Below are 11,603 nucleotides of genomic sequence, written 5' to 3'. Positions count from 1 at the left end.
GCCAGAAGCTGGGACTGGGTGACAAGGGATGGATCACTTGACAATTACCTGTTCTGTTCATTCCCTCTGGGGCACCTGGCATTGGCTACAGCCAGAAGATAGGATACTGGCCTAGATGGACCTTTGATCTGACCCAGTATGGCTGTTCTTATGTTCTTAGACTATAGTTAAGATCCATCATATTTTTGCTACTATGTAAGCGCACTGTTAGAGGGGTTGCTGAGAAAGGGGAACATACTTGTACATGTGGTGGTTGTTTCCTGGAATTAGATGGTTTGGGGAGGAAACAATTAAAGAGATTAATTTTATGACAAAATGCTGGCTTCCTAGAGATCCCCTGTCCTGCCTACTTATTGCTCCAGGAAAGGATCTACATTTTCAACAGAACGACAAATTAATTTCTTTATTACTGCACATTATTGGAAAAAATTGACTCCTCCTCCTATGGAAATGTAGTTTAGTAAAATATGGACTATCCTTGTAATGGAAAGGCTTTAGCCACAAATACATACAGAAGAGAAGTGCCAAAAAGAGGATAGGTATTTAGACATTTCATCCTTTTTAGTGTACGTAAAGGAGAAGGGCTCCCCAGCCAGCAAGCCAGAATCTTTAGCCAGGTTCTTTGACTACTCACCTGAACCTGAATAAGTAATGTACAATGTAGCATGTTAACCTTTTTTTGTAACTTTGCCTTAATAAAAAGTTTTTTAAAAATCCAAATGTTCTATTCACTCTGATGAAACTCCATTTTGAGATCTTACATCCATGACCTGAAAGGCTAGACGCTTGACTCTGTATCATCTGGACTGAGACTGAGCAGACAAGGAAGGAAAAGAAATACCAGCTGCATACAGTTTATACACAGTTCATCAGGTAGCAAAGGCTAAAGCTATGCCACCCTGTTCTGGGCTTTTATTTGCTTCACAGATCCAAAAGGGTAGAAGAATTCAGAACAAACTTTATTCTGAAGCAACAGAGAATAGAAGTAAGTGAAGTGGAGATTGGGAGAATCTGTTTCCTCTGAGGTGATGCTAAACTGGCTGTAACTTGCTATAAGTGTAGTTTGACAAAAAAGCAAGAATCATGCCATAGTGTAGTGATGGTAACAAATATGAGGGAAGAGAATCTCTACAGCACTGCAAAACTATGACTTGGTAAGGCCCGTTCAAAGATGGTTTATCAGCCTAAAACTCAGTAATTCCTTGTTTTGTGGATTAAAGTTGGATCCTCAACATCATTTAAATGCGTTTGTGTGTAAATTCATTCACGTATGTTTTTAATAAACTTGCAAAGCTTGTGGTAAGGACTAATGAAGAAAAGGATGTCCCTAGGTCTTAAAAATTAAAGGATAAAACAATTCTCAAACTTCATGAAACACTGAGAATTAAATCCTCTTTTTTACTGATGCCTGTGCTGGTTTTTACCTGCAAATTAACATTGCATCAGATACAAGCTTCTCTTTTAGGCCCTCCACAATTTAGCCCTTTCTGCTTGTCCACTCTGTTATCTCAACATGTCATAGACTGCTGCCTTCAATCTGCCAGCAATGCCAATCTTCTCCATCAATTAGTTCTGCCTCTTCAACAAACACCTCCATGCTTCCCCCCTTGCACCTCATATGCTTAAGCCTTTAGGCAATATTGTAATACATAATAAATAATATCTGCAACTCAAACACTGTATCCATGGCAACCTGCAGTTGAACTTAGGACTCTATGACCCTGCAAAGGCAAATATTTTACTGTTTTTTTACTGTGTTTATGTATTAATGGTTTAGAATAGGAGGAATGACACCTGAGATGGGCATTTCCTGGGATGGGTCCTCTGCAAAACCTCCAGCCAGTTATTAACTGCCAGGAGATGCTTGACCTATGGGTCATTACTGCAGAGGCAAATGTCAAAAGAAAAAACATCAACATTCACAGTGATAAGGGGCACTTACATATACAACACACATTGGTGGTGCTGTCAGGCTGTGCCAATATGAGTGAGAGTTCAAAAAAATTATGTCAGATTATAAATATTTCAGCAGTAAGACCTGCTAAAATGTATTTGCAGCACCAGGCAATGCTGTAAGTATAAACAGTCTGGGTGACAATGAGATTCAGTGAATAGGGAACTGGTCTGGATGTCAGGATAGCTGGAATCCTTGCCTACATTTACTATTGACTCGTTGTTCACCTTGGCAAGCCTTAACCTGTCTGTGCCTCACTTTCCTCTGATGTCCAATGAGGATAATGATATGTGTTCTCTTTTGTAAGGAGCACTTTGAGCTCCCCAGATGAAAAGTGCTAGGTGCTATTAATCTAACATGAAAATGATCACTAACCCCATTCAAAGTTTCTCCGGTCTGCACTGATCTAATGATTTCCATCTCTATCTAAAATTTGATCCATTGTTATTTAGTTTAAAGTTAGAAGAAAATGTCTTAACTGCTTTATAGTAAGACTCCTCAACCACAGCTTGGTATCTATGGGTATGTCTACACAGGGATAAAAATACTGCGGCTGGCCTGGGTCAGCTTACTTGGGCTCATGTAGGTCAGGCTCTTGGGCTGAAAAATTGCTGCGTAGATGTTTGGTCTAGGGCTGCAGCCTGAGCTCTGGGACTTGCAAAGTTGGAGTCAGCTAACTCCATGTCTTGGGTCTTTTATCCTCATGCAGACGTACTCCAAGAGGCCAGTGTTTTCCTCCATAGGGTGTGGTGCACCAGTAGATGTTGACCTTTTAGTGTCAGCCACTGCATATTGAATAAGAATGTAAGAATGGCCACACATGTCAGACCAATGGTCGATCTAGCCCAGTAGCCTGTTTCTGTCAGTGGCCATATGCCAGGTGCTTCTGGCAGTTGGAGGTTAGGGGCACCCGCAACATGGGGTTGTGTCCCTGACCATCCTGGGTAATAGCCATTGATGGCTCTGTCCTCTGTGAATTTATATATTTCTTTGGATCCCAGTTATACTTTTGGCCTTCACAGCATCCCCTGGCAACCAGCTCACAGGCTGACTATGCATTGTGTGAAGAAGTACCTTTTAATGTTTGTTTTAAACCTGCTGCCTATTAATTTCATTAGCTGACCCCTGGTTCTTTGGTTATGTGAAGGGATAAATAACACTTCCTTATTCACTATCTCCACATCGTTTATCATTTTAAAAACCCCTCTCATATCCCCCTTAGTTTCCGCTTTTCTAAGCTGAACAGTCCCAGTCCTTTTAATCTCTCCTCCTATGGAAACTCTTACATACCCCTAATCATTTTTGTTGCCTTTCTCTGCAGTTTTTCTAATTCTAATATATCTTTCTGAGATGGGGCAACCAGAACTGTATTGGAGGTGTGGGCGTACCATGGATTTCCATCGTGGCATTATGATATTTGCTGTCATGTTATCTACCCCTTTCCTAATGGTTCTTAACACTGTTCGCTTTGGGTGAGTGGTGTTTTCAGAGCCCTATCCCGGATGCCTCCACCGTGCCGCTCACCTGGAGATCGGCTGAAGGATGAGCCTTTTCAAGCCAGGCCTCACCCCTACTCACCATCCTTGCACGGGGCGCTGAGATGCACCCTAGCGCCTACCTACCCCGCAGGGCTCGGCGGCGGCTCAGAGCAGGGAGCCTGCAGGGACCGCGCCCGGGGTTGAAGTACTTCCCCGTGCAGTGGCGGGGCGAGGGAGGAGGCGGCCGAGCCGAGAGCAAAGCGCAGGGCACCGGCGGGCCGTTGAGTCTCAGCAACGCGCTGGGCAGCTCACAACACAGGAGCCCGGGGCACGGGACGGGACTGGACGGCCCCTGTGCGAGCAGCGCCAGGAAGAGGCGAAGGAACCCGGGCTCCGCCAGCGCTGCCTGCCCGCAGCGGGAGGCCCCGGAGGGAGCAGCCGCCCCCGGGCCCCGGCGGAGCCATGGAGCCTGCCGAGGGGGAGAGCAGCGGGCAGGTGCACACGTGCCAGACCATCTTCCCCGCGCACGCCACGCACCGCGGGGAGCTCAGCGCCGGCCAGCTCCTCAAGTGGATCGACACCACCGCCTGCCTGGCAGGTAAGGCGCCGCGCTGCCGCCTGGCCTGGGAAGCCCTCCAGCGGCCCGGCAGCATCCCGCTCCCCGGGGAGCGCTCTGCCGCTTCCAGCGGGCCTCCCGCGGCCACGGAGCCGGACAGCGGGGCTGAACGTTGGCTGCAGGGGGAAACTGAGGCACGGAGGGAAACTCTGGAATGGGTTACCGAGGGAGGTGGTGGAATCTCCATCCTTAGAGGTTTTTAAGGCCCGGCTTGACAAAGCCCTGGCTGGGATGATTTAACTGGGAATTGGTCCTGCTTTGAGCAGGGGGTTGGACTAGATGAGCTCCTGAGGTCCCTTCCAACCCTGATATTCTATGACTCCAGGGGGAAGGGACCTTCCCAAAGCAAATCAGGGGGAGGAGCTGGCAAGGGACCCAGGAGTCCTGACTTCTAGCTCCTCCCTCTTCTAATCACTCAAGCACAGTCCCTCCAGCGCAGGATGACACTCATCAGAGATGGGGACTCCAGTGTCTGCTGGGCTTGCCCTGCCTGGGAGCTGAAAGGGACGTGGCCTGCCAGGGGCTCTTGTTAAACCAGCAAGAGGAGCTAGTTTGGCTTCCCTGGAGCCTGTTGTCCAGCCAGGCTGCAGCCTCCTCCCCCTCCAGAGGTAATGGCTCAGACTGGAGCGCCCAGCCATGGGGCTGGAGAGCATTGTTGTTGCTGTGAAGGAAGGAGCCCATCCTTTGGATTCGTAGCCACTTATACTAGGAGTTCCTATGCTGGAAACTAGTTCATCCAGTTCAGTATCTTGCCTCTGGCAGTGGGTGACCTACACTTGATGGTTCAGAAGGTGTTTGTGTGCGGCAGTGGGGATATGTTGCATTAGGCCAATTACACACAGCTATATTATTGGAAGGGACAGAGACAATTCCTAAATTGTTCCCATTAAGTGACTATTTTAGGACCTGGAGCTTGAGGACTGAGAGCCATTGTAACTATATGAACTAGCTATTCCAGCTGCAAAAGTTCTGGTTGTTCATATAAATATTGAATTCTTTAAAAATTCTTACAGAACTCTTCATCTCAGCAATTCCCGGGAGCCATACATTCCTCAAGTGAATTGTAATTTGCTTGGAAAAAAGTATTTCTTCTCACCCATTTTTAAAATTATAGCCTTTTAATTTCACAATGTCCCACTGCTTCTTTTATTATGGGATAGGAGCAAAATGAAAATTGTTCAATTAAACCATAGAATGAGACGTGGAATAGAGGTTTAGATCATGTAAGATTTTCCCATCAGTACATTTGATAGTGTTTTGTCCACTTCACATTTAAAAGTTCAAAAGCACTGGGCTTCCACCACTTCCCTTGGAACTCTATTTCACATAGTAAGGAGCTCATTATAGATGCTGTGTTTACAGGTATTTTTATTTTCTTTTAATTGCATGATATCAAATTACTGCCCTTGTACATAATTTGCTAAATCCTGGTGGATATGTTCCGGATCTGCCAATTCTCTCTCTTTCAAGGGCGGCTCCAGCCAACATCTGAAGACCCTCTCTTGCCCTCCCTCTTTACTAGGCGATCTTGTGCAACTTGTGACTGAGTGGCAATGTAATGCCAGAAAGGCTTACAAGAAATGTCAGCCCACTACAGACTACTGAAAGAAGTCCAGGAGGAAAACTCACTCATGCTAGCAATTAGGATTGGATTACTCAACTAAAATAACCCCTACGGATTCCATTACCCCTTAAAATGAAACTGTGTTTGATGTCATGGAGCAGTAATGAGAGAGGGGAAATCCTGGGATCAAAAGAAAGTAACAACTTGGGGAAAAGGACATATAGGTGAGAGAGAAAAGGGGAAGGAGAGGAGGATTACAATGTGATGAGTAGGTAGAGGATTCTGGAAAAGGTGAAGAGAAGAGGGCAACAGTAGAGAGAAAAGGATGAAGGAAATAGACGAGAAAAAAATGGGAAGAAAGGAGACAAAAGCACTAGTGGAGTACAGTCAAAACTGAGAGACAGAGAAAACCCGTTTGCCAGGAACTCTGCCTACATATAATATGATAAGTGCTGCCTTCAGAAATGCCATAGATAGGTTAAGATTGTCAAGGGTATTACAGAAAAATGAAGGGGTCCCATTTAAGTAGAAAAAGGGGAAGAACAAGTGGAAAGATGTGAGACAATGAAAAATGAGATCAGAAGGTTCTGTTTCTGTCTTTCCAATTTTAAATGCATTGATTTCCATTTGGTACAGAGTTGCCCATACTCAAACTACAGTATACAGAATATGTGTGTATATACAGTATGCCAATGCATGATTATCAATTTAGCTGTTTTTAAACTGCAATGCTACATTTAAAATCTTAAGCAAGTTCAACTCTTTGCCATCTCTGCTCTCCATGAACTTCATTTACAGGTGCTACTCCATATATTAGCAAATAGTCTATTATAAGCGTTGAGGAGATTAGCAGGTATCTTGTGTCTGAATAGCATCTCCATACACTGTAGTATTACCACTGTGTAGGTATTTGCAACTTTTAGTGATTTAACAGCTTTATTTAATCTACTATTTATATATAGAAAGATATGAGAGTGCTGGAGAATGTGTCCTGCATAGTAATCTGGTATGTAGCTGTTTGCTCTAGGTATGTAGCTATTTGCTATTCATAAACATGCTTTTTACTTCTTCTAAAAAAATAGTCATTCAGGGCTGTGTATTCTAACCTTATACCTGGTGTATCAAGTACTACTTATTTTAACAGGCAGAAGCCTAATCTAAGAAGGCCTGTTAGATTAATTCCCTACTTTGAATTGTCAGGTCCTCAACTGATATAATTTATCATATGATATATCAATTTACATCAGCTGAGGATCTGCCCCTGTATTTCACTTTTTTCCCCTTTTTGTTGTCCCTATTAGTGACACTTACTGGAAAACTGTTCATTAATATCACAGAAGCAATCCCACTATACAAACAAATTATTAATTTATATAATGGAGAAAGATTTCAAGTTCTAATGCTCTAAGAGCAAAGGAGTTGTTTTCCTTCTGAAAACTAGCCTTCCTCATTAAAATATTAATATTATTATTTATGATTTTAACAACCAGAAGTTCACAGACAAATATGTCACTATTTAAATATCAAACAAAACTCACACAAATGAAAATAACAAACAGTTGTGGGACTAAAGGAAGGAAGAACAAATGTTAAAAGTATAAGATCACATGATTACATAGGTTTGTCATGTACTTGTCTTGATATTACCATGAGCGATATCTGTATACCGACATACACTTTTCTGAGGGAGGGAATCAGTAAGTTGGAACAGGGGTGATAGGAGAATGGAGTCCTTCAAGCAGTAATATAGAATTAACCCAGTCCTTAAGTCCCGACCCAGACAAAAATCACAATCACTTTGGATTAAATTTACCCCTGCAGAGAGGACTCACTAAGCCAAGAACACTTGGCTTAAGTAATGCATAGGGCCCTCTGCAGGCCCTGAGTGGCAGTGAATATCAATGGAAGTTTTGCCACTGAATAAGGACTACAGATTTGGTTTCTTAAAAATCAAAAAGAAAACTCAAGAATGTTACATGGTCATAGCAGCAAGTGCATGGCAGAGCTTTATTTATCTTCGGGAGAAAAGCAAGTGGGGCTTATTTTAATTGATTGCTGTTTGAAGAATTGCTTTAAAGGGAAGAAGGTGCCTCAGGGGCACCAGGATATTAAGCCAAACAAGAAGGAAAAACAGCTTAAGGTAAAAAAAAAAATGTGATTTAAATCCCTTCAGTTTCCTTTTTATAATACCCAGAGCCACCTTCCTCCAGCTGCTTTTTGCTGCATCTGGCAGCACTAAGTGGCTATAAAGCCAATAGATCCTGCCACCTGAAAATTCCCTCTTGAGTGATATAGCGCTTCCATAGGGGAACCCTTGAGTGATATAGTCTTCCATAGTGATTCCTACACAACCACCTCTCACAGTCCCTTGGCATAGGGAGCATGGGCTTAGGTGCTGCATTGCCTTGGTAATCCCCTGCTGCCAAAATGTCAGAATCCAGGCGTAAATAAAGAAGCCCTTTGACTATTCTAATTTACACTGGGAACTGTCCTGGACTCAGTCAGCATAAAGCCAACTTTCCTTTCCCTAAGTCTTGCACCAAGCACTGACTGGCCAGCTCCAAAGATATCTAAGCACAGATAAACAAATAACTCATTTTTTTGTCAGTATATGTAAATTGAAATGATGTTTTAACTCTCATCAGCATTGTGCTCAGTTGTTTGGCTGTAACCCTTTGTCTGATAATAATACAAATACTTTTTTTTTTTTTTTTTTTTACAATTACAGTGCCAATGATACTTTTTTATCAGGTCTTTATGATGTTTTTCTACTGCAAAGTACTTCTCCTCACTCTTATGTTGGATTGTTAGTTAACCATTTTTAGAGTAAGATCACACAATTTTCATGGATTCATAGATTTTAAGGCCGGAAGGGATCATTATAATAATCCATTCTGGTCTCCAGCTTGATGCAGGCCTGATATTTCCTGGTAAACACTGATTCTGATCTATTTACATCAGGGGAGTTACTCTGGATTTACACTGAAGTGACTGAGAGGAGAATCAGGACCACTGTGCTTTACAATATACGTATATGTGAGATGTTTGCAGCAGTATATCTAGTGTAGTAACTCTGCACCTTATCTCTCTCTCTTTGAAGCTGAAAAACATGCTGGTGTGTCCTGTGTGACAGCGTCAGTGGATGACATACAATTTGAAGAGACTGCCAGGTAGAACCCTGTATAGTAATTATCAAACCTTATCAGTTTAGAGTCCTCTTTTTCTTTTCTATTTAACAGAGATTAACCAAGGCATATAAAATCTGAGATAGTGGTTCAATGATTTCCCCACAGGCACAGGGTTCATTCTAGAAATTTGCCTACGGTGCTAGGGCTTAACTTTCCCATTTGTTGGAAGGCAAAGATCAAATTCACAAAGTCTAAAATAAACTGTAGTTACTTTTGACCCTATAAACTAGAAAACAGGTCAGAAACGTAAGGCCCAATGACTTTTGCCCCTGATTAAAATGAATACTACGAGCCATTTTTTTATTCGTTTTTGAATGAGGAATACATTCAATTATAGATGCTGTGTGAATTTTTGAAAGGTGTGAGCTCTCTTTCAATTTCTTTCTTTTCTTTTTATTTGTTCTTCAGCTGGTTACAAAAATTATCCATGTAACAGAAAGTCATAAAAGAGGAATTTTATATTTGCAAACTCTGTATGTTTAGTGAATCCACAGGATAGTGCAGGGGTTAAAAAATCTTTCACTTCTGCTTTAACTCTTTCTCAGCCAGGGAACTAAGATTTCTTAAGGCTAAAGTCTTGTGCTGTAAGTGCCAACTGTTTGCAGTTGATATTAACAATGGGGAACATACATTAAATCTTTAATTAAGCGTTTATTTTTTAAAAAGGCATTGTTCTTGTTCAGATTCACTCCCATTTTAAAAAATATAGATACCAAATTTGCACTGAGTAGTAGTGCACTGAGCCAGGACAAAAATGTACTTTTGGATGTAGCTAGGTTTAAAAAAAATGATTAACCCTTGGAACATTGACATCTTATAAGTGCTGAGCTACAATATTGAATTCTTAGAAGGCAGGATATATGGAATGGGCCCTGTCTTCAGAACTGTATAATAATAATAATGACTGTTGCTCGTATTCGAGTATGACTATGACTAGAAATCAGTTTCCACATGTAGGGTTCAGGAAGACGTGCCAGGCCAAGTTAGTGTATACATTCCCTTCTCCTGTTGGCCAAGGTGGCATGATAATATTCTGTTACTCGTTCTGCTTCCTTTGTAGTGGAGTGCCAAGCTCGCCTGTCGTGGGCCATATCCTCCCATATCATTAAGTCCAGCCTGGCAGACTGCATGTGCCACTTGATGCAATCCTTGTAGCGGAGTTTGCAATTATCACAGTTGCACATACAGCTGGGTAATTGTCAGCAAGATTATAGAAGTGGTGTAATTGCAGTAACTATTGGCAATGGTGCATTCAGAATAAGCACACATTTGTGCACTCATAGTGCTGAATATCAGGCCCTCTAAACCCACATTCACCTATGGCCAGGAGTAAGATTGAGAAGAGACATGCATAAACATTGCCACATGGAAGAGACCTAAGAGGTCCTTGACTTCCCTCACAAAGCCAGTCTCAAGAGTCCTCTTCCCAACTACAGTCTTTTCCATTTTGCTTTCTAATGAAAACCACTTCTCTGGAAAGCTGTGAACAAAAGGTACTACAAACGAACTAAGTGTCACATTTTTCTCTCAGGTACAGAGATGCCACCCTCATGGACTTCAATGGAATTTTCACGCTTGTAACTGAGAGCAGAATTAGACCTTAAATATTTTAACTGTGTTTCAGCCATAGATCAGCTTTAACATCCTGAGAGGAGTAGTGCTTACCATGTGATGTGCTGAACATGTATAATTAAGAAGATTTAATTAAGCTTCTCATATAATTAATAACTATCCCCTTTAACCTTTGATTATAGTGTGTAGTGTTTCCTGCTTTAATGTTTCATTCACTTACATTAGCTTACCAAATCTTTTGGGAAGAGGTATCTAGTCTGTGACTATTTCTTTTCAGTTGACTTTGAAACTGAAATTTCTGCAACTTAAACTGTATACTGGGAAAGTTAGTTTTATGCCAAGACAAAGAATTAATTCCTGCTCCTTGTCTTTTTACATTGTGTGAGCTCATAGTAATAGCATGAGCACTGTATGATTTAAAATAATCTGATTTAAATTCTTTTATTCACCATGTATCCCCACCAAAACCTCTCAGTCTGGTACATTTCAAAATGTTCCCATCAATTAAAATGCAGTGTTCTATGACCAGTATTCTTGAACATCCATTCAAATGCCCAGAGCCAGCTGAAGGAGAGGCAGCTTCTTGGAGTCCCATTGCTTGAGAGGCCCTCAGTCTGAGGCAAGCTTTGTAACTCATATATCCCATTCTGAGAGTGGGACCAAAGGAGAAGGCAATTAATTTCTTCTTTCCCCACCTTTGCATATTGCAAAGTCTGCCTTATAGACACCCCACAAATCAGATGGCTAGAAATGTTGTGACCTTCAATGTCCGGGCAGCAAATTAGAGGAATCTACCTGTACAACATATTAAAAAAATAAAGATAATGAAGATTATTTCACTGCTTCTAAAAATGTCATGGAATTAGCTTGTAATATCATTTCAGAAATTGGTCTCTAAAATGACTGAACACTAGTCTCTCTGCCATATTGGGAAAGGGAAGGGCGACCAACTTGAACCTCTTCATTTTAGCAGAATGAGAGAGAACCAGAAAATCAGAAGCAATCAGGAGGCAAGCCTGCACTGACCTGTGCAGTACAGTAGGAGGAGCAGAGGAATTTTGTGCACAACACCCAAATTCAGTTTATGCAAATTTCTGCCTGAGACACACATATCTGAACAGTCCTTTGATTTCTTATGCCAGGGCGCATAAGTAGGAGAGGAAGGTGTGACATGAATGAGATTGGGGGTGGCAAAACTGCTTTGTGCCCATCCTCGTTCCCAAATTCTAGG

At 42.0% G+C, this 11,603-nt stretch overlaps 1 protein-coding gene across 2 annotated transcripts in view; it reads left to right on the top strand.

Annotated features, from left to right (window-relative positions):
• The first annotated feature begins 3,514 nt into the window (after window positions 1-3,514).
• ACOT12 (acyl-CoA thioesterase 12) overlaps window positions 3,515-11,603 on the top strand; it is a 49,638-nt gene continuing 41,549 nt past the window's right edge. The window contains exons 1-2 of one of the 2 annotated variants that reach the window (XM_073344385.1): window positions 3,807-4,030; window positions 8,713-8,782. In XM_073344385.1, coding sequence (XP_073200486.1) covers window positions 3,895-4,030; window positions 8,713-8,782 — 206 coding nt within the window. In that variant the 5' untranslated portion in view covers window positions 3,807-3,894. Of the gene's footprint in view, window positions 4,031-8,712; window positions 8,783-11,603 lie in introns of both variants that reach the window. The other variant, XM_073344384.1, reaches the window with a different exon arrangement.

This window comes from Lepidochelys kempii, chromosome 5, assembly GCF_965140265.1.
Source record: "Lepidochelys kempii isolate rLepKem1 chromosome 5, rLepKem1.hap2, whole genome shotgun sequence".
NCBI lineage: Eukaryota > Metazoa > Chordata > Testudines > Cheloniidae > Lepidochelys > Lepidochelys kempii.
The sequence above is the reverse complement of the archived record's forward strand: the minus strand, read 5'-3'. Positions and strand labels throughout refer to the sequence as shown.